General features: G+C 46.4%; 3 protein-coding genes and 1 non-coding gene across 5 annotated transcripts; 1 reads left to right on the forward strand and 3 right to left on the reverse strand.

The window, feature by feature from the left end:
• Positions 1-38: 38 nt before the first annotated feature.
• Positions 39-256, reverse strand: LOC117648692. The gene has a single exon (XR_004587928.1). It is a non-coding gene; the product is annotated as a small nucleolar RNA U3 (small nucleolar RNA).
• Positions 257-1,691: 1,435 nt separating this feature from the next.
• On the reverse strand, positions 1,692-8,007 carry LOC117648600. Its single transcript, XM_034391179.1, has 11 exons — positions 7,688-8,007; positions 6,915-7,474; positions 6,753-6,838; positions 6,555-6,673; positions 6,299-6,478; positions 6,050-6,210; positions 5,842-5,959; positions 5,599-5,707; positions 2,705-5,512; positions 2,536-2,613; positions 1,692-2,453 (listed from the first exon to the last, which is right to left on the reverse strand). Exons 1-11 carry the CDS (start codon positions 7,864-7,866, stop codon positions 2,340-2,342), a joined length of 4,512 nt encoding a protein of 1,503 aa, XP_034247070.1. The 5' UTR covers positions 7,867-8,007; the 3' UTR covers positions 1,692-2,339.
• A 461-nt stretch (positions 8,008-8,468) lies between these two features.
• On the reverse strand, positions 8,469-10,406 carry LOC117648601 (zinc finger protein 605-like). Its single transcript, XM_034391180.1, has 4 exons — positions 10,171-10,406; positions 9,906-10,015; positions 9,139-9,663; positions 8,469-9,052 (listed from the first exon to the last, which is right to left on the reverse strand). The coding sequence occupies exons 1-4, from the start codon at positions 10,373-10,375 to the stop codon at positions 8,660-8,662; spliced, it is 1,233 nt and encodes a 410-aa protein (XP_034247071.1). The 5' UTR covers positions 10,376-10,406; the 3' UTR covers positions 8,469-8,659.
• A 262-nt stretch (positions 10,407-10,668) lies between these two features.
• LOC117648602 (MOB kinase activator-like 2) lies at positions 10,669-26,881 on the forward strand. Of its 2 annotated transcripts, none has more exons than XM_034391182.1 (5): positions 10,669-10,891; positions 19,574-19,737; positions 19,825-19,921; positions 20,018-20,142; positions 20,239-26,881. In XM_034391182.1, exons 1-5 carry the CDS (start codon positions 10,887-10,889, stop codon positions 20,784-20,786), a joined length of 939 nt encoding a protein of 312 aa, XP_034247073.1. In that variant the 5' UTR covers positions 10,669-10,886; the 3' UTR covers positions 20,787-26,881. The 2 variants fall into 2 exon arrangements, with proteins under 2 accessions (XP_034247073.1, XP_034247072.1); XM_034391181.1 differs by lacking the exon at positions 10,669-10,891 and adding an exon at positions 19,277-19,377.
• The last annotated feature ends 90 nt before the right edge of the window (positions 26,882-26,971 follow it).

Here is a 26,971-nt window from a genome sequence, read left to right on the forward strand (position 1 = left end):
AATTTGAGCTTATAAGATACATTTAAATATTGGGTGGGGCCACTCAGGTTATCCCCTTCCCATCTTGAACCCGAAGATCCAAAGAACGGTCATCGATGACTCAGGGACATGACGGGCAAACGGGCAATGTCCACTGAAGTCGGCCTCACGCTCAGGGAAGAGGATTACACCTCATCATCGTGGAGTTTTCTATTCTACTGTTGAGTAGAGAGAAAGGAAGATATACTACAGAAATGATTCTGTGAAGTATAATCTTAGATGTGTGAGTGCTCAGTTGGTCCTACCCAACCAAACCGGCGATGCGGGACCGCACCGCGAGGTAGTGTACAGACGGTGCCGCCTAACTTGCGCGCTGGGAAAACGCGCTCCGTGTGACGGGGAGTTAGTGGGGACCGACTGTGGCGTGGAAGTGGCGCCACCTCTCGGCCGCGGAGAGCGACAGGCGCCGCAAGGGTGGCCGAGCCGCGAGGCGCTTCGGCCGCGGGCCTGCATCAGGCACCACTCTGCGTGCCGCGTCGAGCCGGACCGACTCGGTGTCGACGCACCACGACACCGCCAGGGGAGGCATTGTTGGCCGTTCTGTCCAACAGTGGCTGGCGCGAACCCGGAGAAGACGGCGGCTTTGGCCAGGATGTTGTCGGTGTCGTCCTCCGTCCTGCAGCCCTCCTTGGCCTCGCTGCGGCCGCTGCGACTCGCTCGGGGGCTGCAGTGGCGAGCACCCGCCCGGGCTGGCGGAGGCAAAGGGCTCGGAGGGCCGGGCTGCGGCGACGGCGCGGCCTGCGCGCCGTGCCCGGACCCCCAGGTCTTCCCCCTGCCCGCCCCCGTGCAGACACAGCTCAACCGGCAGATCGGCCAAGAGCTGACGGCCAGCCTCCAGTACACCGCCTTGGTACTCACGCCCGCGGCGCTGTCTCTACGGGCGGCCCCATGAGTGCGACGGAGACAGAACGACTGACCCCAGGGTAGGCGGCCCACCTCTCGGGGGTGGCGGTGTCCTTGGCGGGCGCTTCCTCCATGTTCCGCGCCAACGCCGAGGAGGAGCTGGAGCACGCCGCCGTGCTGGGGCGCTGGCTCGTGAGGCGCGGAGGCCATTACGTGCCCGTCGACATCCCCGCCCCGGAGACCCCCGTCGGCTTCAACTGCCAGGGCTGCGCCTGGGAGACGCTGCGAGCGGCCCTCTGCACCGCCGTCCACATGGAGCGACAGGCGAGGCACTGCACTGACCGAGCCCGGAGTCATTTCGTCGGCTGTGCCGTGTCTCCCTCGCACCCTCAAGGGACACCCCACGAGAGCGACGGGACGACCCCTCGAAATAGGTCTGCCGGTGCTTCAACCCCCCCTCCCGTCTGGTTGACTGTGCAGGTCACAGAGTCCCTCCTGCTGGTGCACCAGGTGGCGCGGAGATGCAAGGACGCACCCACCGCAGACTTCATTTCAAAAACAATGCTATCAGAACAGGTCACCTGCCGGATTTTCCCTGCATTCCTGGTGTTACTTCAGTTTATTTTAAAATGGATATAAATAAAAAGGTTCTATATTCAGGTGCAGGCCCTGTACTTCCTTGGCCAGCTGCAGACTAAGCTTGGGCGTGTACGAGACTCGCCATCTGGTCTGAATCTTCTTGATGAATCACTGCAGTGCCAGTTCAAGAAAAGAAGGTGAATATGCAAGGAGATAACAAAACAAAGAACTTTGAGATTAACAAAATACAGCACTCGTTCTTTATTCATCATACCAGACATCACATTTCTTTGTTAAGAATAAGGAAAGCGGAGAGAACTAACTTCAAAGTCCATGCAGACGCAAGTAATGTAAAATACATTCTTATTTCTTAAATAGTAGAGTAGTATTTTATAAATTTAGAGGACACTAACAAAAATGACACTATATACTGATAGTGCATCAACTTCAAGACTTACTTTTGAACCCCACCAAACTCAGCCCAGTTCCTTTTTTAAATATGATATACATACTGTAGTACTACAGAGTAACAAGACAACATACAACAGTGTTATTAACGAGATTTGTGGAGAAAACGAGTAAAATCAAAATCTCCAAGAAAATAAAAAACCAATAAAAGAAAAATCCCAGTTACAAACTACTATAAACTAGATACACATATCACAAAAGTTGACACATTACTCACGTATATGATCAAAAAATAAATAACAATAACAAAATAAAAGTATCCTAATCAAACCCTGGAATCTCTCACAATGTTTGGATTATTTAGTAATCTTGAGCGTACACTCCTCCATCCCCCCCCCTTTTCCCCCCCAAAATAGAAAAAAAATTGGTAGGAGTTTTCATTTGATTTCTTCTACCGTGTTTTGAGAAAGTCAGTCTTCAGCAGCAGTTAGCGAGAGCTTCATAAATTTGCTAGCTTCACGCAGAACTCTTATCCATGCTATTTCTGATAGCTGGCTGCATCCTCTAGAGATTATAGGCTCGCTCTGTAAAAAGGAGAACAAAAATTCTATTGTTAAGGATAGTGTAAATACAAAAACAAAATGGATGCAGTTGAAGAAGTTGCACCTTTGGTTCCAAAAGGAGCATATCCTCTTTCTTTACGGAACTGCCAAGACGATCCTGATTGGGCAATAAAGATGAACTCTGGAAAAGAATTGAAAATTTTAAGATATTAACTAACTGTAACCAACATTTATGAAGTGAACGAAAAAAATTGTTATGCAATTTGACATGCCTTTAATGATGCTAATAGATTTATTTTAGAAGCTTTTAAAGACATTTGAAGAGGACTTTTTCGGTCTGGTGATGAATCTAGGTCTGCATCGCTTTCCTCCTTGACCATGGTGTTTGTTGGACTAGACAGATTGCCATCAATTTTTTGAGGTACAGAGGAATCGGAATCATCATCGATATTGCACCTCCGCTTTTTACAAGGCTGAATAATATCAGAACCACTAGAGTCACTTTCACAAGTGTTCACTTCTTGAGGTCTATTTTTCCCATCTTCCAGAACATCCAAGCCTTTTTTATTTTTTCTCTTTAATCTTGTTCTAACAGGTGGCTGTTGCTGTTTCTTTTTTGAGGTATTCGTAGCAGCAGAAACAGTCTCATTTTCTTTCCCAGCAGCTAGTTCATTATCGCATCTGGTTGCAATGCGATTATCAGCTTCAGTAAAACACCTCTTCTTGCGCATCAGCTCTGTGAAAGCATTTCTTACCACTAGTTTGGCATTTTCTGCACTTATCTTGCTGGCCTCCAATTGCTTCAGTCTCCTGCTTCTTCGTATCACCATGGAGTTATCCTTCTCTGGAGAGGGAGCACATTGGGGTGGGCTCTTGTTGGTTGCAGTCTCCTGTTCCTCTTCCTGTGAGCTCGCCTTACCTGCCGGGTCTTTTTCACTTTCATAAGCCTCAATGTCAATGACGAGATCATCACTGTGTGTGCTAAGAACATCATCTTCACAAGAAGCATTTTGTTTCGGACTAGAGGCACGATCAACCCCCAAGTCTGACCCACCATTGATATGTTGGTGCCCATTGGTAGAGTCAGGTTCATGTGGCTCTTCTGAACCCTCAGAATTAGGTTCATTGTTATCATTGTTGTTATTATCATCATCATTTCCGTTTAGGTTCCCTGCCCCATCATTCCCATTTTCATCATTATCATTATTCTCTTCACCATCTTCGTCTTCACCATCAGCGTCATCATCAGGCTGTTCATCAACCTCATCATCATCATCCCCATCTTCGTCGTCTTCATTTCCTCCATCACCATCACTGCTGGCATTATCATCAGACCCGCTGTCATCTTCGTTGTAGTCGTTTCGGTCATCATCTGAACCCGAATCACTACGGCTGCCATCGGACTCACTAACGGAGGAGCTGTCAGAATGAGTTGCCTCCTGGGTGGGGCCTTGAAGGTTGTCTCGATGTGATCTCCCTTTCTTGCATTTACCAGCTTTCAATGGAACTATTTCCGCATTGGCACGAATGAAATTTGCCAATTTGCAGACAACATTGTGATAATGTGCTGGGTTCCTCACCAGCTTGGCAGGTTTCGATGCACTCTTTACACTATTACTAGAGGGGTTAGATTTGTGTGTTAACTCCTGTAAGAGTGGCTGCAGAATGCTGGCTACGGAAGGATCATCTAATGTCAATCTCTTGACAGGGCTGTTTTCGGTACTTTCATTAGAGCTTCCGAACGAAACTTCATTAGCATTTTTTCCTGCCACAGAATACACTTCCATGTCCCCACTGAGCACTTCCACAACTCTGGCACTTGAAGCCTCACCAGCAGATAGCTTCTGTCCTGGGATGAGGAGAATTGCTTCACTCTCCCCATGTGGACCATCAACTATAGTTTCAGCACATAGAGTTGCTGACAACATGCACCCACTTTCATAAACTGCTGCAATTTCATCAGCTTGTGAACTAAATGGAGGACTGACAAGTTTCACAATATTTCTTATAGTGGTGGGCGTCACAGGCCTTTCCACAGGGATTACATCACCATTACTTCCTTTTTCCTCACATGAAAGTGTGAGAACATTGGATTTCACAACATTATCAGATTCATTAATTTCTATCATAATCACATTTTCTTCAGGAGACTGTAGATTAGTTTCATTATCCTTCTCTAATATAACTGCACTGTTGAGACATGTTTCAGCACATGGTTGAGTCTCTCCAGAGAGAGAGTTTTCATCCAATGTATCTGAGATATTATCAGCCATGTCAGCAGCTATCAAAGAACTTCCTCTCAATTCAATTGAAGCAGCTTCATCTCCAATCTCTGAAGTCTTATTCTTCTCAGACGAAGCTGTTCTATCCGAGAAGTCTTCAGTAAGAGAGCCAGTCTGTTGACAGGATATATTTTCTTCAATTGAATCAAAAATAAGAGGCATATTCTCCAAATCCATTGATACTCCATCCACAGATTCCAAAGTTTGTTCTTTTTCTGGCAAGGCGAGGCAGTTTTCAGAGAGTGAGCAGGCTTCCGTGGGATGGGCATTTCCTTCAGTTGGACCAGAATTGTTTGCATCAATGATTTGAGAGTTGTTTTCTACTTCAATCAAAACACCCCCTTTCCCAACTTCGAAAACTTTGCCAGTCAAGCTTGAAATAATACTATCGTCCTCTCCAATCGGCAAGGGACATAGAGCGCCCTCATCTTGCAGAATCACAACATTGTTTTCATTGACAATGTCAACAGAGTCAGTCGAACACAAGCTGCCTTGTCCAGATGTCGCAGAAGCTGAAGAACTCGACATTGATTTGGACATTTTTGATCTCGAAGAAAGCTTCTTGTTTCTACGGGTAGGACAGTCGGGGCTTTCTTCTCTGAAGTCGAGCACTTCCACAGTTCGATCCGGAGCTAGAAGGACTTTTTCCACCCCGCGGTTGACTAGCATTCCAGCTAGTTTTGTGGCCATAGCTCGCTTGGGAAGACCTTTATCTTTGCGCGGAGCCTTAGGCCCCTCTTTCCTCTTCGGTTCTGCTCTGCCTTTTTCATGAATCATGAGGTGTTTAGTAAGTGCTTTCTGAAATAAAACAAATGTATAATGTGTGTCCAAACAGTGAATGAACATGAATGGGTGAAAGAAAAAGTATCAAACAAGAATCCTACCTTGCTGAGAAATTGCATCTCACAACCCTCCCAGCTGCAAGCAAAGCTAGAGGTCTTCTCATGATAAACTCGTATATGGCTATTTAAGTTTCTTTCCTGATAATAAAACCTGAAAAAAAAAAACAACACACATAAAAATTATTAGAAAAAGACAATGACATGTGACAAAAATTATGAACACTAACTGTGGGACTGAGAGGCTTACGTCAAGAAAAGTGACTAGGTATATCTATAGTGGCTTACCTAGGACATGAATCATAAGTGCACTTGTATATTGTTCTTTGGTCCAAGTGGGTCAGAACATGATTTCTCAAATCTGACTTCTTCTTGAATACTTTATTGCAGTGAGCACATTCTAAAGCTGCAGGAAATAAATTCACAATTATTATTAATTTAAAGGAACATTAATTCTGGTGTGTCTACAACCTTAAGAAACTCAACATGAACTTACACTGAAAACATTTGTTGTGCTCAGCCTTGTGTTTATGAAAAGCAGGGTACGTTGAAAATACTTTATCACATCCAGACACATCACAGACATATTGTTTGTGGGTCCTCATGTGACGTTTTAGATCCCTGTCAGAGAACACTCCAGCGTTGCACTGCTCACACCTAAGACAACGATAGATAAGAAAATGTATGAAGAAGGGCTCGGATATACATTGGTTGAAATGCAAGAAAAGGCAGCAGCACGATTTACCTTAGTGGTGGGTCTCCATTGTGCTCTGCTATGTGAAACCGAAGCTGCCTGTTCTTAGAAAATTTCTTATCACAGTGGGGACATTGAAATTTCAAATTTTCAACTGAATGGCTCTTATTTATGTGGCGTTTCAAACCACTTTGAGATTTAAATATTCTATTGCAGCCTTCAGAAGGGCACCTGGAAAAGATTATACAGTGAAACAGCAAGTACCATAGAAATAATAATGTAAGATAACAAATTAAGAAATACTCACATTGTCTGAGCAAGGATGACAAGATCAGAGTGGGACCTAGATTTGTGCCTTTCTAGGTGATTTTTGTAAAAGTATCCCTTTGAGCACCCATCTTCATCACATTGGAACGGACGAATTTCCTACAAAACATGTTTAATAATAGTTTCAGATTCACAAAAAGTGAACAATATTTGTATTGCACTTGTAAGCACAACTAACCGGTTGCAGATGTTGCTGAAGGTGGGTACGGAGCCGCCATGGTCGTTTAAATTTCATATTACATATGCTGCACTCATGCATTGCATCTGTTGAAAGATTAATGCGATTGATTAGCAAACTAAGAACACTAGATCTATAAGACACAATCAATTAATTAATTACCAAACTCATATCCTTCAGCCTCAGAATCCGATGCATCAGCCAAATCCATTTCAATAGAAGCATTTCTCTTTTTCCTCTTGGAATTCTTCGCTTTTTTAAGTGGGACACGGGGTGTGTCTGCAGACTCGCTCCCACTGTAGTCCCACTCCACAGATGATGCCCGCCGCCTGCTTTTCCTCTTGGATTGAGTGGTCACCTTGGCCGTTCTACCTTCTCTCAATCTCAATGGTGTAATCTCAGATTCAACTTCGTCTGATACAGGCAGGCTTGTTGCAGGTAATGTTTCAGCCCCAACAGGAGTTGATTCATTACCAGGCTCTGTGGGTTTCGAGAGTTCATCTTTGAGCGTAGGTTCGTCTGAACCTGCAATCTTCTTTTGCTTATCCTTTACTGAATCATTCTTGGATGCGGAAATTTGACTGGAGGCTTCTTCCACCTTTGAACGAGCATGGCGAGCATGAGACTTCTCTTTCGCAAGAGACAGCAGCTTCGACCAGGGCTCCTTGAAGTCTGGACCGGCGTTTGGGCTCCTGCCATGGTCTGTCACAGTGTCAGCAGGCCTGAAACACAACATCAATTTCAATGAATCTAACGACAAAACCAATGAGCGAATGCTACCAGGTGGATGCAAAACCCAAATCGTCCATTCAGCTAGCCAGGCGACAGCTCAGCGGAGGCTCCCCAGTTCCATTCTGAGAGAGCCAGGCCTTCGCTAGGGCTGTCTGGCCGGCGCTCCGACTGCCCGCCTGCGGCTGCCACCACTGTCACCTTACCCTGGGCTCGGCGGGGCCGGCGAGGCACTGGAAGATCCTCCAGGGCCGGATGGGCCAGGTGGCTGGAGGTTAGGGTGCCTCGGGGGCAGGCCAGTCGAGGCCGCGCAGGACGCGTTCTCGGCAGCGTCAGCGCCACGGACGTCCTGCGGAGGCTGGTTCATGACGATGCAGCACGCCATGCTGACGGTCGCGACCGGTACCCTCCGTCTTGGGCCTTAAATCCGCCGTCGAGGGCCGTCAAAGGGGGCCGTGGCACCAAAACACGCGTCTCGCTCTCGTCTCGCCGCGACAATGACACTGGTAGTGACGTCACGAGCTTCGGTATTGCCAACCAAGGAACTCAAACGAGCGGCTGCGCCGACTTGGTGGCCGTAGGGCCAGCCGCTGCAAGGCACGACAATATTTTCGGGCATTTCCCCGCAAAGCTAGCAGTCCCCTCCGTGACGATACATCGCCATTGTCGTGGCTGACTCTTACGGCCTTTGCTTTGGCATGTGCACGGTGTGGTAAGGCAAGACTGCTTGAGTAGCGCCAAGTTCCCTGTGTCCGGCGGGGTTGCCTACCCGCTCCAACGCAGGGGATAGGTTCATTCCACAGTCCATTCATTCGAGTCACATCATGTTATTCTTGTCACACTGAGACCAGTCTTTGTCAGCAGCAGACATGCCTGTCTTGTCAAGCAAATCGGTCCACAGACACCGAAGTGTGTAACAATACAGACATTCATTTCATTCCCATAATGAATTTTTCACCACAGCTTAGGTCAGAAACAGCACATGTACTCTATTTTAAATACATTTATTTCAAAAATATAATAGCTGATCTCTTTCAATTTCGGCCTAACTCACACACCACAAATTCATTATAAGAGTAGCAAAATGTATGTACAAAACTAGCAAGACTAAAGTGTAGAAACATTAATAATATAAACAATTAAAATTAGTAAAAAAAATAGCAAATTTCTTCCTAAAATTAAAGTTTTATACCATTCTTCACTCCTTTGCATGATATTTTGTGGTTCTTGCGATGAGACTTTTTCACAAAGGTAAGATAACACGTTTTGCACTTGTAATAATGAATCAAGTTTTGGTGTATTTTGAGATCAGCGGATGTAGAAAAGTCTATGTGACACTTCATACACACTCCATCTACATGATTTTCCATGTGGTCCCTTAGTTCGCAAGCCTCATTAAAATAGATATTACAAAGATAGCATACATAAATTTTTCTACCTTCAAAAGGCAGAGTTCCAACAGTTGGGAAATTCCGAATGGACACATCTGATTTTTTTCGCTTCCTTCTTTTACGGACTTTATCATATGCAGACAACCTTCTTGTTTCTTCTTCTGCTAACCTCTTCTCAGTCTGTACGAAATAAAAAGAAAATTAGGACCAAAAAGTGTTTGAGGTTTTTGACAAGAATCAAGTTGTGCAGGCAGCAGCATCCTTACCTGATGTTCTCTGTAATGGGCAGTCAATTTTTTGAACCCAAAGCAAACCTGTCTGCAGTATGAACAGCGATACTGCTTCAGCTTCGTCACCTCAGAAGCTTCCTGACGTCTATGGTCTTTATAATGTTCTAGAAGTTTTGGTTTAGTCTTAAAGCCTTTGCGACACAAATCACACTGGTAATAGAACTTTATCTCTGGGTGCTGAGATCTGCGGTGTAGCACCAGTCTCCTCTCAGTTATAAAGCTCTTTGAACAGACAGAGCATCTCATTGAGTGTTTCAGTTCCTTGTGGAGAACATAGTTGTGTAGGTCACTGCCAGTGAATATTTTATCACACAATTCACACTTCAAGACATTTTTAAAACATTCACACTCATTTCTGACATGATTTTGGATGGCCAATTGATTTGTGAAAATCTTATTGCAATGGTGACAGACATAAGCAATGACTGATTTCCCACAGGTGAGACGTCCGTAAAGTTTTGGAACTATTCCTGCTTTTCGTCGTCGCGGGGCCTCCGAATCCTGAGTAAAAAGGGAAAAAGCAGAACAAAAAGAATTAATTTTTTAAATGAATCAATGAGTTGTACAACCCTAAAACTTCAAATATAATTCTGAAAATAAAACTTTTGTTGTCAAAACTGGTCACTACATTGGATTGCAGGGGCAAGATTTAACGCAGGTCAGGCTACGATACAGTCCGCATCGAATTATTCTTAAAAAAAAAAGAAAAAAAAAGGAATTCTGAAGCGCGACAGCTTACTTACGGAGATTTTTGAAGGGGAATAATCCCTCGGAAACTTCAATCCACGAATCAAAACATACGGATCCATTTTTCGGCAGTCGCGTCGTTGGAGCAGAAGAGAATAGCCAACCTCTGAAACACAAGCAAAAGAACCTGCCGTAACTGAACTGTCGCTATCAAACTGGCTGTAATTTCAGTTTCTAAATTTCACCTTATGTTTTCTTTAATCTTTAAAAAAAGTTTTATGCAATGCGATAAAGGCTTCCAGAAAATCAATCTATGCTTACGTTGTGTTGGTGTACCCGTGTCGCAGGAACCTTTCACTTTCTGCTTCGCGTCTAATCGCTCGGATACGCCGATGCAGTTCTCCGTTCTATCAGATTTTTCGATGCATCCAATCCGTTTCAAGAAGTGCCCTGAGGCGGAACGCACCAGAGTCGCCTTCGAGTCACAACTAGAGCAACAATTTGAATCTGGCGGCTTCTCGGACATCAGCTGACTGCGCGCACCGTGCTGCCCCCTGGCGGCCAGTGCTGCGTAAGGTTGCAGCAGTAACCATAACCTTACTGCGCAACCAACGGGCTTTCGGAGCGCGTTCGCGTCGGGTCGGATCGAGCGCAGTGCACGTTCGTTTCGTTCTTTAGGCAAAGACAAGTCGGAGTCGCGAGGACACCACAGGGGGTCCTTCTGTTTACAAGTAACACCGTGTGATCTGCGTCGCTCCCCGCGGAATAGAACCCCTATTTGTTGTTGTCGCTGTCGCCATCGCGCGGATTTCCAGTGAGATATTTGTCCTGGGATTTGAGCAAGTGTTTCCACCATCCAGAAGGCCGTGCTACAGATATTTTCAGAAACGGGACGCCATGTCAGATTTTTTGTGTTATTGCGTGAATAGCAGATCCGTATTTATTTAAAATTACCATTTCATCGTGGTGAATATTCCCAGAAATCATTCAAGCTGGATAGGCTACCAGAGTACCTGCGTGACACTGTGGACTGGTTTATGGGGTGAGTACAGCACAAAGGGCTACATTCGAGCCTCTATTTTAGCTTGTCAAAATAACGACGGATTTATTGCCTATTTTTAATGAGAAAAATGGACACTGTAATTTGGAATTGTGTGTGCCCACCAAAACACTTGCATGCCCCTGGTGTGCGTGTGCTTGGAGTTGGCCTGTGTTTTGGAGCTGGTGAAAGGCCACTGATGGGGTAAAAGTTGATCATGGGTCTTTTTGAAGGAGGGTATGAGTTGTGCACTATTGTATCTTGTTCACATTTTCCTGGGCTATTAGTGTCTGCCTTGTGACATTTCCTTTGCCCTCAAAACTCCTCTGTTTTTTGTGAACAATGGCATTTGTGTGCCTTGGGCTGAGTGTGTGCTCTACATTGTAGCAACTTTGTGCAATCATTGGGGTTATTGTCTGGTTTTGATAGGAATAGATAAGGGGCTAGTTATAATTTTTTAGCATATACTTGGCTGCCTTCTAGAAAGTATAATGGATTTCAATCCCATCAACTAATTAGAAGCCATTCACAGTTTTATTCTGACTCTTACCAAGTGTCTGAGGACCAATTTTTGTTTACCTGTGATGTGAAGAGTCTGCATTTTAAGGCACTCACTTTTCCACTACTGACAGTTAATTTTAGTTCTTTTGCGCTTAATTGCCTGTGCAATTTTTACCTTTTTTTTAATGCTGATGAAATTTTGAATAATTATGTCATAGGTTTCTTTGTCATTGGAGAACTTCATACTTAGTGTCCTCCATGTTCAAACTTATTGTCACTATATTTTATAATAATAGCAGTAAACAGATTTTTTTAAAGTAAAAAATTCTAGAAGAGTGACAAAACATGTTTTTTTGTTTTTTTTTTAAATGTTTTTGCTATGCACTCAGCTCAATAAGACAAAAAATGTATTTCTGCAAGTTTCAATGTTTTGGCACATCAGGAGAGAAAACATCTTTTATTGTGTTTTACGTGTCATCTTTTGATTACTCACTTCCATGAGCAAATTGATAAGACACATTGCATTATCAGTGAAGCTTCCCCTACTGCGTCCCATTCTGCCTCTTGAGAAACTCTGTGTTTTCCTTCTCCGTTGCTCTTAGGTGTCTATATTCAGCTTGCCTTTCCATTGGTAGCTAATGTGTCACCCTAAGGGCTGGTGCACTGTAAATTTTTACAGTGGAGCTGGGATTTGTTTTCATTAGATGACAAGCAGTGCGACCAAACTAAGTAGTAAGCATTATCTCATTTTTGATAGAAAAAAATCGGTGTCTCTAATGAAGCACCTAATTAATCTGTTTTGATGGGAGAAAGGGGGGGGGGGTCATGCAGTACATTGTACCCCACTTGGTCCCATCGTTGGGGGCGACTGGGACTCGAACCCCGACTAGGGCCGCCTAGGGCAGGTCGGCCTCGGCCTCATGAATGGGCGGCCTGACGTAGGAGTACTCTGGTCGCGTGGCGGGGCGGACTGGTGGCACCGCCAATGGCACCGCCAGGCATCGTCAGGCATCGCCATGACGGACCTGAATTAGAACTTTTGCTCCCATCCGTTTTGGCACGGCCCTCCACGGCCCGCCTGCCTGTCTTTCGTTCTGTCTGTCTAGCTGTCTCTGCCTGTCTGTCCGTCTTTCCTTCTGTCTGTCTGTCTAGCTTTCCTTCTGTCTGTCTGTCTGTCTAGCTGTCTGTCTAGCTGTCTCTTTGTCTAGCTGTCTGTCTAGCTGTCTGTCTGTCCGTCTGCCTGTCTTTCCTTCTGTCTGTCTGTCTAGCTGTCTGTCTGTCCATCCGTCTGTCTGTCCGTCTTGCCTGACTTGGCGCCGCACTTGCGAGAGGTTGATCGAAGCTGCAGCGGTTAGGTGGGACTGGCTGGCCGGCCCGGCCTGGCCGCCCCGACGGCGTATCGACCAAGGGCCTAACTGCCCCGCGGTGTGTCTAGCCGACTGGAAAAGGAGGGCTTCCTGGAAGAGCAAGCGGCGTCGGCTGGGCATAAAAAAGAAAAAAGTGTCTTGTTTTTAAAAATTAATTGAACGGACTCGCGGGATTTAAATGATACGATCTCGGTCAGCTTTGTTGAGTGAGCTTTTTATTTCCACTTTTTCGCACGGTTCTTTTTTTTTCCTAAATTTTGCGTTTGCTCACACACTCTAAAAGTGGCACGTGCCGTGCCGCGCCACTGCTATCTGCTTACTCCGGGCCGTCTTGGCGCCGCCGCCAGCTGCCACTGTTCGCTCCCTCCGCCCCCCCCCCTCCACCTTTCCAGCCAATTGTGGGGTGGCACTGCACAGTGGGCCAGACTGGCTGAGGGACAGACTGACCGCGCCGTTTCAGCCATCCGCTTGTTTGGCTTTCATTAATTAAGACGGACAACTCTTTCTCCGCCTTGTGGGATGTTGTTTTTTTTTTTCGCCTTCATTTGGTTTTGTTCTGTTTTTATTTTCTTTTTTTTTTCCTTCTTGAAGGACGTGACTGTGCGCGATAAGACTCGGCGAGTCTGGACGTCCGATTCACTCGCGACTCGAGATATCGACTCGGCCGAACCGTTTGGCTGGCGCGTCGGAACGTTTGAACGCGCGCGTTAAAATGCGCCAGGCTTGCCAAGCTACCCGTACGATAAAGAGGCTCTCTCTCTCTCGCGAGCTGTGTGTTTGCCTATGCGACAGATACAGCACACATGCATGCTCTCTCTCACACACACGAGCTCGAATGGCCATGTGTGTTTGTGTTTGGCTGTCGCGGTGTTTTACTCTCAGTGGTGCGGCGGCCCCAACAGGAAAATTGGGCGTTTAGGCACGGGGCCTTCCTCCAGTGCCGAGTCCAGCTTGCGTCGCAGGCGAAGATGGCATTCATCCGGGGATGGCTTTCAGCACCTCGGCGCAGTTTGACTCCGAGCAGTGCCCTGGTCGGCTGGCGACACCCCGCGTGCGAGAGAGACAGCGCGACGACGAGCTGCAGACAGTGTAGCAGCATGGTAGCAGCCCAAATGCGGCTCTATCGACCAGGCATGCAGCACAAGGGGCCGGCGAGGACTGGGGCAAGGACTTGTGTTGGCTCATTGAGTGCGGACGGTCCGGGGTTCGAACCCGGCCCGGTTTGCGGGCCTTTCCCACGGCTGCTTTTTTTCCCGCGGCGCCTTTTGGTTGGCTGCCTTGGCCGGAGGCGTGCCCCCCCCCCCCCCCCCCCAACGGTTTGTCTGTATGCAAAGCACGGGGCCGCGCGGCTGCGGCCGTCCTCGGGGATTTCAGGGGATGCTGGTCCTTGGGGGGGTTCGCGCTGCCTCGCTCGCACCGCAGCACGGGACTTCCCTCGAGTGCGAGAGAGACGGGGCGCCACAGCCTGGCCGACCTCATCACGACTGTGAGGCGCTTGTTGTTCTTGGCCTCCTCGCGTCGCGAATTTCGGACGAGACAGTTTTAAAGTGGGGGCGCGTCGTTGTGATTGGCCGCGGCGGTGGTGGCGCGGCTATCTGGATTGAATTGGGGGGGGGGGAGTCAAAGGATCCCGGTGGCGCCGGCTGGGCGCGTCGAGCCGCGTCGGGCTCATCCCCTGCATGCACCCCCTCCCCCTGGACGCCCAGCCTTGGGCCACCCCACCCCTCAATATCGTCCGGGGCGGTGTGAACGCCATGTCCGGCCTGGCCGCCGCCAGACGAGACGCGTCACCGTCAAATTGTCATATCGGCCTGCTGCACAGTGGGCCGGAAGACCGGCGCAGGCGGTCAAAATCCCGGACGCGTTTTGAGCTGCAGAGTCGCTAAATGGGACTCGAACCGAACGTGTGACCCCACCAATGGATTCCTCGTTCGGAGAGCAGTCCATTGGTGGGGTCACACGCTCGGTTCGAGTCCCACTTAGCGACTCTGGAGCTCAAAACGCGTCTAAATGCTGTCGCTCGGGGTTGGCGAAACTGAGGTTTTTGTTTTATTGAGCAGACGTGACGGAGAGTACGCGATGGGTCCCGCGGGGCGGTTTCAGTTACGCTCCGGCATAAAGGGGCCGGTTTGAGTTTTACTGGCCTTTCCCGTGGACCCCCCCCCCCCCCCCCCCACTCCACTCCACTGCGCTTTCCATGCCGAGGTCAAGGGCGGTCCCAGCCCGCCCCCATCCCCCTTCCGCCCCACCCCCTTACAGTGTGACTCACCCCCATTCTTTCCGGCCGCCCTCAACCTGGACTGCTTAAAACTTGGTGCGCCGCCGTTGTAGTATCACTTTTCGCGTCGCTTGTCTCCGCTTTTTCCTTGCCTCTTCCCTCCGCCCTTGTGGGAGGGCCTTTACAGTGCCCCCCCCCCCTCTCTCTCTCCCTTTCGCCTGCTTGTCGGAAAGAGGTGCCATTTGTTGGCCGGAGTGGCGTAGGCCATGGGGTGGGGGGGAGGGGGCGGCCCGGCACGGGGGTGTATAACACGAGTCAGAACTCCGCGCTGGGGGAGAAATATCGTCGTGTCTTGTTAAGTTTTTTCATTTTTTTTCTGTGGAATCTGCGGATAAAGGAAACGACGCGGAATTTTTTTTTATCGCTGGGATGGTTTGCATTCTGTGGCCGGCCTTTAATCCCCCCTTGTTTTTTTTTCGGGGGTGGTTGGTTGGTTGGTCCTGTTCCGGTTCTGTCTGTCTGCCTGTCCGCGTCTCTGCCCGGCCGGCCGGCGAGGAGAAAGAGGGTAGGCGCAGGGCAGGGGGTTGTAAAGGATCTACCCACCAACGTATTGGGTGACGGAGCTAATGATCGCAGCGCGGGCCGAATAATCGCTGGGGCCTCTCCCTTCCCCCACCTGCCGAGCCGCGCGCTCTGTCTCTCTCGCGCCCCCACGAGGCGACGGAGACAGCGCGCTTTATGGCAGGGCGGAGGCAGAGGGCTGGTGCATCATGGCCTGCATGAAGCCCTAGCAAAGGGCGGCCGATGACGTCATTGCGACCGAGTCGCCGTGTCCGACACAAAGCGGCTTGCTGAGCTGCCCTTCGTGCCCGCCCTGCCCGGCTGCTTTTTACAGTGGATTTGCCAGGAGACCGGTGGCGGCGGCCGAAACGCCAGACGCGTTTTGAGCTCCAGAGTCGCTAAACGGACCTCGAACCGAACGTGTGACCCCACCAATGGATTCCTCGTTCGGAGAGCAGTCCATTGGTGGGGTCACACGTTCGGTTCGAGTCCCGTTTAGCGACTCTGGGGCTCAAAACGCGTCGGTTTTGACCGCCCCCACCGGTCGCTGGGGCCCTGTGCAGCGCAGCTTATGGCTGTACCGGATGGAGCCGCCCCGCCCCGCCCGCAGCACTTGCACGTGTTCTATGATGCACCTGGCCAACCGTCCGGCGGACTGACGTTCATATCTTGCCCGTTTACACTTGAGCGCGCTGCGACTGCAACTGAAACGAATTGATGGACGCTTGGATTGCCTTTGAGGCTGCAGCTTGGCTGCACTTGGGCGCAGTTTGGGGCGGTTCAAAAACGATCAAGTTGGGCTGGCCGTGGTGCGTGTGAGTCATCGCGCAGGCCTATCTTCCTTATCTGCCTTCCGCGCGAGATACTCCGAGCGAGGTCGGCCACCCGCACAAGCCGCCGAGCCGGCCGCCGCAAGGACGCATGGCGGCAGCGCAGCCGCGGCCAAAACTCAAGACGCGTTTTGAGCTCCAGAGTCGCTGAATGGGACTCGAACCGAACGTGTGACCCCACCAATGGATTCCTCGTTCGGAGAGCAATCCATTGGTGGGGTCACACGTTCGGTTCGAGTCCCATTCAGCGACTCTGGAGCCCAAAACGCGTCTAGAGTTTTGGCCGCCTCCACCGGTCTTCTGGCGGGATGTCCCGCGGCGGCCGGATGGCGCATTGGGCGGTACAGTAGTGAAGGCACTTCCTGTAACTGTGCGGAGCTGCGACGCGAGATACAGTGTTGTGCGTCATTTTCTCGCCGCGCCTCGGCCGGCGCCTTGGTGCGATCACCACCAATTATACACGGCAGGCTCGTCTGCGCAATGAGTCCTCAAACGAGTTTCTCCGTTTGCTTGTGCCTGTATAATTTATTCCACTGGGAAAAATGGTTTGCTCTGCGTGGAATTTTCCCTTTCTCGTCGGAAAAGTGGGAAGCTGGCGAGGTTTGTGGGACGGTATGACCCATTTGGGCGTGCCCTTCCAATATGGGATGGGGCCCCACCGCGGCGGTCGTGCCCCGCCGCGCCCCGCCGCGCCCCGGACAGTGATTGAGCGAGTTTACACGGAACCGGCCAGCAGGCGGCGTTTTAATTTTTCATGCCAAACTTTGAACGCGCCGCCGGCGAAGTTTGGGGCCGTCGAAGGCAAGGCGTGGGCCTCGCGGGTCGATTTTCGATTTGGAGTGGCGGAGAAGGGGCGATGGCGCCGGTGGGAAGCTCTAGGCGCGTTTTGAGCTCCAGGGTCGCTAAATGGCACTCGAACCGAACGTGTGACCCCCCCAATGGATTCCTCGTTCGGAGAGCAATCCATTGGTGGGGTCACACGTTCGGTTCGAGTCCCATTTAGCGACTCTAGAGCTCTCCGCAGTCAGACACGACTTTTCGGAGGCTGGCCCGGCTCGGCTGGGCCGTGTTCCCGAACTGCAGGCTTCCCTCGGCTTCCCTGCAATTGTTTGGTCCCCCTCGGGGTCCGTCGAGCGATCCGGACGAGCGCCCCGTCTCTCTCGCACCCTTATGGAGAGCCTCATGAGCGCGACAGAGACAGACTCTTCTAGCTGGCTAGGGGGCCGCCAGAGGGTCCCGTGCGACGTGGGCCTGCACTGCAGGGGCTGGACTGGAGGGCGAGCTGCAGTCCCTTCGTCACTCTGCCGCAACGAGATGACTAGTGCCTCCATGCGAGGGCCTGGCGCGGGGTTCGCGCCCGGTTCGGGCAAAGGCTCGGGCCCAGCCCGCTCGGCTCGGCTCGGCCGGGCGGCGCGCTCGGCTCGGCTCGGCAGCACCGCTCGCAACCGGTTCGCCTGTTCCGCCCTGCCAGAGTAGACGCGCTAGACGCTAGACGCGCTAGACGCCGTGGGGTGGCGCCGGCCCTGGCGGCCCTGCTAGCACGCTGCTAGCCCCGGCCGGGCGGGATCGCCCCCTGATCCACCCCCTCTAACCGCCTGGTTCCGCCCCCTCCGACGCCACCCCTCAGGACCGCAAAAACGCAACACCACTGGGAGGCTGTGCGCTGCGCGTTATACCTAACTCGTGCACGGAGTCACATTCGTTACGATGCCGATTGAGTCACATTTGTTTGAACACGGTGCCGGCCGTCTGTCTCTCTCGCACTCGCATGCCCTGCAGTGCACTGTCAGTGCACTGTCGGCGCAACGTTGGCCACGTCCCCTTCCTATAATTGAATCAGCAAATATTGAATCTGAAGGTTTTTTCACTTGAATCTCTTTCTTTTGGTCAACTTCGTTTCTTTTTATGCGGGAGGGCGCTTTCTGCTCGTCTTATTGGCTGCCGGCGCCGCCGCGCGGAGGGCGGTCCGATCCTCACTGATTCTGAAGAGTCGTTTCGTCTAGTTTCGTCTCTCTCCCCTCTCTCTCTCTCTCTCTCTCTCTCTCTCTCTCTCTCTCTCTCTCTCTCTCTCTCTCTCTCTCTCTCTCTCTCTCTCTCTCTCTCTCTCTCTCTCTCTCTCACCCTCTCTCTCTCTCTCGCACCCAAACACGGTGACGAAAGCGCTTCGGGATGAGTCCCCATTTGACTCGGGGGCGTGCAGGTGCGCAGGGCCGCGCATTTACCCCCGCCCCCCCCCCCTTTCCACCGCCCGAACCTCATTTCAGTTTCCATTTCCGGCCTTGTTTCCGAACGACAGGGTCACAGGGGCGGCCCGGGAGGCACTGCTGAAGGATGGTCGCCCTTCCGAACCTGGGTGTGGGTTTTGTCGTCCACTCAGTACTTTTTCTCCTCTCGATACTTTTAACGACCCAGATCCAGATAAGGTCAGTTTTTTTGGGGGCATTCGCAGAATGAAGATGGAAGCGCATCCCGCGAGTCGCTTTGCAATGTTTATTAAGCTGTGGTAGTTTTTTTAAGACGCGTGCTCTGCAGATGCGAGTGGAGATTGTAAGATGCATGGTGTCAGTGAGATAATGACGCAGCATATTTTGTCTTCTTTTTCTGTTTTGGTAAAGAAAAGGATGGCGAGACGGGGGGAAATTGATTGACCTTTATTCCATGTGGAAGGGCCGGTGGGAAAATGAAATTTGATGCGTGTAGAGCGCAGGGCAGTGGTTAGGTTAGGTTAGGTCGTCGCTTCGACAGCCCTGGTAGCCCTGGTTGCGGGCTGGGCAACGAGTTCGCGTCGTGGTCCGTCTCGGTTTGACTTGCTGTGTTGGTCAGTAGCTGGCCTAATGCCGGCCAGTGATAAGGGGCGGTCAGGGGGAGGAGGGGGAAGGGGTGCAGAGCCCAGGCCGAGACGGGGCTCGGAGGCCTCGGGGGCTCGCCCCATCACTGTAGTCCCGTGGGCCAAGTCCACGCCAGTCCACGCCACGCCATGTTCAATCGGATGCACAGACTCTCCCGCCACTGGTGAATTCACGCACCCGAAATGCGTCAAATTTTCATGTTGCCGTGGGAGTGTTGGCTTTGTTGATGACCTGTTGAATGTGGAGCCATGTTGTTAGGTTTAGCGCCAAGCTGTCAAAACTGTGGACCCAAAGTTCTCTGATGAGTTGGAGTCGGTATATGCTAACACGTTTTTTTTTTTTGTTTGGTTTGTTGACAGGAAGGCGAGACGGAAAGACCGGGAGCTATCATCATTGTGTTCAGACGACCCGAAACTATACTTGGAGGAGGGGCTTCTAGAACGAAAGTGTCCTGACATCGACTTACAAGTATTACTGGAACTCCCTCCCGGTCTAGATTACAACGAGTGGCTAGCATCTCATAGTATGTCTTATTAATGCCTTTCTGATTCCTCATGTACTGTGGGTTTCACCCATTTCAATGTGTAACATTTTTCATTTTGTTTTCCAGCTTTAGCGTTTTTTGACCATATAAACTTAATATATGGCACAATATCAGAGTTTTGCACGATGTCGGGATGTCCTGAGATGACAGGACCCGGCCTCAGGTCAGTTTTTCTGTTGAAACAGATGATAACTGCTTTTATAATTGTGCTTGGGTAGAATTGGTTCGCAATTAACATTTCTTGTTGTTTTATTTTCAGAACATACCTATGGTTTGATGAAAAAGGCAAGAAAACCCGTGTCGCTGCTCCCCAGTATATTGACTATGTGATGACATTTACCCAAAAAACTATCAGTGATGAAAGTATATTTCCAACTAAGTATGGTAAGTGTAGCTATGCATACTCCAATTCCTGACCTTTTAACTATTCCACTAAACATATTTCAGCGTTTCCTCATTTTTCCTTTCCTTTTGTTGCAGCCAATGATTTTCCTAGTTCATTTGAATCAATTGTCAGGAAAATATTGCGGCTTCTATTCCATGTATTGGCTCACCTTTACCACTGCCACTTTCGGGAGGTGGTGCTGCTGAACCTCCATGCACATCTCAACTGCGTGTTTGCACATCTTACTCTATTTAATGCTCGTTTCTGCCTAATTGATTCCAAGGAAACAGAGATCCTTCATGATCTGGTTGTGGCTCTCAAGTTACAACCAGAGGGTGATGTGTCACATACTGAAACCTCCTCAACCACTGGGGGAACCGGAAATACAGGGAGTACTGGTAGCTCGTCTGCTGCTGTGGGTTCTGCCCAACAAACGGCAACTACTACCGAAAGCTGTGAAGCAGCTAATACCACGACAGCCTCATCATCATCGTCTCAATCATCAGGTTCTACAGGTTTACCTTCAACATCTGTGCAGCGTCGCTCAAGTAGATGTGAGGACAGTTATTTGCAGTGTGAAGTGCCGCTTTTAAATGAACCACTAATGGGCAGACAAGAAACCGTAGCGGGGGTGTCTCACTAGTCTGACTAAACGGTACCGGTACCTCATCATGTTGTTATTGTATGAATATTTTAGTTTGTAGTTCTGTTTCTCCTCTGAGGATGTGGTTCTCTTATTTCTTTGTACTAATCAAAAACAGTCACTGTTTAATCACCCATCAAACATTTTTATAAGAATGTCGAAAGGGACACCCTCCCAGGCGGGAAGTCTTTTATTGTTTTCAATTAATTGGTTTCATTAGTAACCACAACCTCAGAAGAGATTGGGACACCAACTCACTCAGATAAACTGCAAGATTTTTATGAAAATTTTTGGATTGATGCAAGTGCAGATCAGACACCAAGTCCAGTTTGGTTGAGATGAGTTGATGTTCTCTTGTTATTGCTTTTTTAGGGGAACATTTCACCATTTGCTTTCATTATTTTTTTCCTCATTTGACTCTTGTGTTTAAAACACTCAAATGGAAAGATGTTCAGAGATGTTCAGACTTACTTTTGAATTAATGGTTTGTGTTGAACTAATTGACTGTGACATGGCTGTTGCGTACTCTTGTAGGCTGTTTACTGTTTATAAGTGCTTCTTTCACAGTTAGTCTAATCCCTACTTCCAAGCAATGCTGTGAATATGTCATATCCATATTGTTTACTGCAACTTTTGTTTCCTTTTCTAGTTTTGACCAAGAATGGCTCTCAGCTATTCCTACCTAGCCTGCTATGTAGTCCTCGAATTTTGTGTTGCCTGTACCAAAATTGTGATTTATTTATTTTATTTTGTTGACATTCTTTGACTTGTAAAGCAAAAAGGAAAATAATAATCTTGACGCAAGATTCAGAATTTTTGAATTTTGTTTCGTTTTGTTTCTTGAGCAGTGTCAGCTGGTAGATCTCCCTGATAATCCTCAAGTTCTCTGAGGAAATGTGATTTATGTGATTGAAGGCAAATTGAAATGTCTCCAAGCACTTCTGTTCCCTTTCACTACTACACTAAAAGAAAAGCTGAATTTGTTTTATTTTATGTAGCTTAAGTTTCCTAGTGTAATTTATGAACTGTGAAGTTATTGTTGGATTACGTAAATAGTATATGTGAGTGGTCAATCTTTTATTTTCCTGTTTGAAAAAGAAGTTGGTTGTATTGTCTTGTGAGCTTAGCATTTAAATTATTTTCCTCAAATGCTGTGGCAATGGCCAACATGGAATCACCGGTGCAGTGCAAGACCTATCACTTTTTAAATGAGTTGTTTATATTGTAGAACAAAAGTGCATCCATGCCTTTGTGTATAAAATGCTCTTATTTAGCCAAGCCAGTGATAATAGTGATGCAACTTCCACAAACGAACTGAGTGGCCTGTGACCATTTTCATCATCTGTCTATTTTACTTGGAGTTTAACAACACAAATCAATGTGATGTTAGCCACGTAATGCTTTATAAACTCTGTGGTATTATAAATCTAATGTTTCCTTATTGAAGTTGCCAGGCTTACTGTTCCCCAGTTTTTAAAATGTCATGAGGTGTTTTGTATGTGTTTTTATACAGTCTGGGGTGATGCTTTTTCTGGTAAGATGTACGAGTTGTTACACAAGTCACAAGAGAATTCATCCTCCAGCATTTTTAAACTGTTTTTCTTTTCTCTTTTTCTCTTCTTTTTTTTATTGTTAAATTATAATTTTAAGGTTCCTCTACTGGTGATAAATCGACTACTCTGAACAAAGCTTGTACTATTCTCTGTTTCTATTATTTTAAACCATTTTAATGTCTTCAGTGTCAACATTTGGAGCCAAAACAATTTTAGTGTAGTAAGGCCAATGCATAGACAAATGTCTGCTGAAGTGAGGTGATGTTGGAGGCATGTTTTGGATTTGAACAATCTAAGTAAACAATCCTGGTTTTCCATTTGTCACCATCAATGGAGTCTCTGCTTAAGAGTCGTGAACAAGATCTAACTTCAAGAAGGTGATTCAGAAATTAGGAAAATCAAGACGTGTTTGTATTTATTTTATGCATGTCACTTGAGCTGAACACTTGTGCATATGTATGCGTTACATTCATGTGTAGGATTGTGAACAATATGCGTGTCTTTGGGGTGAATTAGTTTCAGGTGATGGGAAGGTGAGATTTGTGATAATTGTCATTGGCTTTAATGTTTAAAGAAATGTTTAAGTTACACTTCTTTCGCACGTAAATGCACCAGAGCATTGGATTATTAGTATCAGACTTTCTTCTTCCTGCTATTGTGTAGTGTTTGAGTTGAGTTACCATTGCAAAAACAAAAGTTAGGCCTGTTCCTTGTGGGTTGCGGTCATGGTACAGTATAGCCATGCTTGACTAAGACTTTGGCACATGCTTTTCTTACCACAACATACATACTGTATTCATTTTATCATGACATTGCTTCTATCATAAACAATGCACCCTGTGTCAATTACTGTGTTATCAGTTTTAGACAGTTACTAACTTAACATTTCACCTGCTCATCATGGAGCAAAATCACTTTTCAAACTGTTCTGGAACACAATTTTGTGAAGTGGTACTTCAATGTCTTCAGGTGTGGTTGTGTACTGTTTTTAGAAGCAGGTTTCTCTGTAACTCTTAAACCAAATATAAACCTGTTTACTGTGAAGAATTTTTGTGAGTTCTACCAAAAATTAATGCAGTTTCTCAATTTCTCTTAAATTTCATGACTCTGAAAGTGGGTTATCTTAGGGTTAATGATGTTTACCATAAGCAGAATAGCTGATGCCCATTCTTTTAGAATCTAATATTGCATAAAACTATTTAAAGAGCAGCGCACTTTGATAAAACTACTAAGATTCTTAAATATTTCAGCCTGTTTGTTTCACCCTTAACGTGTGTTACTTATACTAACAAAAAAAAACTAACTGTTGTAGTTCAAAATTTTTAAATAGTGTCAAGTAATTCTGCATAACATTCTCATTGAAATACTTCATGAATATGCAGATCTTTATTTGGTAATGTAGTGTACTGTCTTGTACGTATTTTCTTCTTTGGCGCTGGTGGTGGAACCTTACCAACTCCTTTCAGGGAAATAACTAGAACTTACGTAATTTCTTTTATCCCATACCTTACCTCAATGATATTTGATTTGCATTTTATCAATAGTCCATCTTTCTGCAACTCTTACTTTGCATTTTAATGTGCAGCTGTTAGGAAATGCGAAGTTCAAGGCTTGCACATTTATATGCCAGCAAAGTTCGAAACCTTTTCCTCTATTTCTTTTCAAAAGCATTGTAATAGCCGACTTCTAGCGAGACTGATTTGTATTGTGATTCGTGGTTGTTAAAATAATTCCAAAGGACCGTTTCATTCGGTTCCGTTTGTTGATGTTTACAATTGTTTTCTCTTGTTTTTATTTAATGAGCTATTTTCTAGGGTGGTGACCTAAGTAGTTCCTTGATCATATTTCATGTTTTCTATTTCCCTCCATTATAAACGTTTTGCTTCATGTGGATTATCATTATTTCACTGCCCTAACTTTTCATTTGGTTTTTGTAGCTGTGTGCAAAGTGAATTAAATGATGATGAAGTTGTTAATCGTGCTCCAAACCTGTATACAATTTATGCTTTCTGCAATAGTTTGAGCATTAACTCCTATCTTTTCTTGGAAGAATTTCGTTGAACAAATTGTTTTTGTATGGCGTGTTTTTAATGTCTCAAGTTAAAGTGGCATGTTTTCAATTTGGTATTGAGCTTTTTGAACTGTTTTCTGACAACTATAAAATTTCAAGTATCATAAGGACTCCAGTATTATAGCAAAAAGCATAAATCGTGAACACACTGAGCCATTCTGTTGTATATGTTGTGGGTGCTTGCTCCTCAAACTCCGAACTGTTGGTTTGTATGGAAGTGAGATGTGATTAGCTTGAGGTTATGTAGATCCTTTCTAGCATCCTGGTTGTACAGCACTAAGATTGAATTGCTCTCAATGAATTTATGGAAGGAAGTTAAGTTTAACATTAATTTAGGCTACATACACTGTTGCACGTGTTACAGGCTGTGGATTTCTATGCCTATTAGAAGGCTCTTAGTTATGTAATTATGTTTGGAGAATAATGGAGCAGAATTGTGACCCTTTAATGCAGTGCGAACCAAACAATAGGAAAATTATTTCATTCATTGTGGTAAGCGAAACCTATTATGCTAATCATAGTTTTGATACAGAAATGGGAGCTTCTCCTTCACTGCTCCTGAACCTGAGGAATAATCCTGGTTAAATTAACATCGTCATCTCTGTAATATGTTAATGCAAATTATTTTTGAGAAAAGCAAAAAGTCAATATTTTGATTGAAATCGTTAGTGCAGTAAAGGGTTAAGTCTGTTGCCGCTGGAGGATCTAAGTCATAGTGTATCTTTCGCTTTTGTAGTATTTTACAACTTTGTTTACTCTTCTTTTCCAAGTGTACTTGATACTTCATTTGTCATTAGGTAAAGTGTTAGCATTGTGGGGATTTGTTTTTAATTGTGTTGTTGTTTCTGTTTATTCCTAGAAATGTACTTTTTCTCACTTCTTTTCATTTTTCTTCCGTTTTTTTTTTTTTTTCAAAGTGACTAGTAGTATTTGAAAGTGAAAAAGATATCTATGGGATTTATGAGACGTGTACCATATCTTGTTTGATCAATGAAATTCTGCTAAGTTGCACTTCAGATTGACAGAAATAAAAACCCATGTACTTAATTTGAGTAGAAATTTGTTACACTCATAGTTAGCATTCGTCGTTAAAGCAGACCCTGTCTTCTGTGTGGTCTGTTATTGCTGACTTTTGGGGAAATCTATGGTCATGAATTTTCTATTAACAAAGTTTCTGAAACCAAACTTGGAAGCGCAATCATGTAAACCTTTCATACACTGTTAAAATTTTATTAGTTTTATTGGCATAAAACAAAGAAATATGAATAAAAAATTAGTGTTGCATCTTATGAATGATAAGAATTGCTTTGGGGCATGTTGATGTGTTTTCTGTTTCGTTCAGATTTTGTTTTGAGGGACCATGGAGATATTTAATTACCAGGTTGTTGGGTCACTTGTTCTCCGCTGGCAGTGACTAGGGTTATGGTAGTGGGCCTTTACCTGCCGTTTGGTTTTAGTGCCTTAGTGGATTTGGACATGTGTCGACATGTGTGCACCCTTGTACTTTAATGTGCATTCGAAGGCGGAGCACCAAAACAAAATAGCTGCTTGACTGCCTGTAACATTGAAGTTTTTGCAGGAGTGCTTCCAGTCCCATTTAAAATTCACACATGACGGAAAACTTATGACCAGACAATATTTTTTCTACAAATCTATAAAACTTGATCGCTGGGTCTAAACTCTTGATCGGATGTTGGGTCAATTCCTCATAAATTGTTTCTACGACTAAGCAAGGCAATGTCTAGATATGAGTAATATCTAATTTTGCTCTAGAGTGTAAACAGATTTTAGAATTATGTGATTGTTATCAATTGGAACTCATTGGTGGCACATTTGTAAATGACCATAGATTGATCATTGTTACACACATGTTCCTTTCAATTGGCAGATAAGATGGGTTAAGTCTGGATGTTGAAATCTGGTGTCAATGTGTTATGGTGCAATATCTAATAAACCTATATCAAACTTGTAAGTACATGTTCCCTCAGCTCAGTTTGGTAGCTATAGCTCTTTTCAGCTTAAGCTGCTTTTCAATTACCATTTGTGCAACTTAAAATTCTCCTTAAGTCAGTTCCTTACCAACCCTGTTGAATTGATCCCAAGTTTCTCCAAAAAAAAAAAAAAACAGATGATTTTTGAAGAAAATTTTCTTGATCAACAATAACTAAATTTTTGGGGACCGGAAGGTTCATAATGTGTACTGCTGATAACAATTTAGAAATTAAATTGTAAGTGAAACAAAATAGTGAAACTAGCAATTGAGCATGTTGTGTGTGAGTGAAGAAACGATCATATAAATAGTTTTAAATATGAAGGAAGTATTTTTATTTTTGTTGGTGATTAATGTGAGGAGTGGTAGGAGTGGTATTTTACTACAAAGGCCGGCCGCAGCCGCTGCGCTCCACTGCTTCTGATAGTGTACATTTGTTCTGTATAGCTGGGAGAAGTAAAAAATAAAATGTGTTAACTTATTTGTGCCTTACTAATTAAAACGCCCCTTCCTCGCTATGCTGCTGACTCTACTACACTTGACGCTCCCAGGTACAACAATGCGCCACGAT

The sequence above is a fragment of the Thrips palmi genome, unplaced genomic scaffold (genome assembly GCF_012932325.1).
Source record: "Thrips palmi isolate BJ-2018 unplaced genomic scaffold, TpBJ-2018v1 HiC_scaffold_3, whole genome shotgun sequence".
Lineage (NCBI taxonomy): Eukaryota > Metazoa > Arthropoda > Insecta > Thysanoptera > Thripidae > Thrips > Thrips palmi.

Coding starts and splice junctions, on each gene's coding strand:
- LOC117648602 (XM_034391181.1), top strand. CDS start 19,343: ATGTTCAATCGGATGCACAGACTCTCCCGCCACTG. Junction 19,738..19,824: donor CGAGTGGCTAGCATCTCATA/GTATGTCTTATT, acceptor TTTGTTTTCCAG/CTTTAGCGTTTTTTGACCAT. Junction 19,922..20,017: donor ATGACAGGACCCGGCCTCAG/GTCAGTTTTTCT, acceptor TTTTATTTTCAG/AACATACCTATGGTTTGATG.
- LOC117648601 (XM_034391180.1), bottom strand. CDS start 10,375: ATGTCCGAGAAGCCGCCAGATTCAAATTGTTGCTCTAGTTGTGACTCG. Junction 10,016..10,170: donor CACGGGTACACCAACACAAC/GTAAGCATAGAT, acceptor CTTGTGTTTCAG/AGGTTGGCTATTCTCTTCTG. Junction 9,664..9,905: donor ATTCCCCTTCAAAAATCTCC/GTAAGTAAGCTG, acceptor CTTTTTACTCAG/GATTCGGAGGCCCCGCGACG.
- LOC117648600 (XM_034391179.1), bottom strand. CDS start 7,866: ATGGCGTGCTGCATCGTCATGAACCAGCCTCCGCAGGACGTCCGTGGC. Junction 5,513..5,598: donor AGATGCAATTTCTCAGCAAG/GTAGGATTCTTG, acceptor GTTTTATTTCAG/AAAGCACTTACTAAACACCT. Junction 2,454..2,535: donor TGCTCCTTTTGGAACCAAAG/GTGCAACTTCTT, acceptor TCCTTTTTACAG/AGCGAGCCTATAATCTCTAG.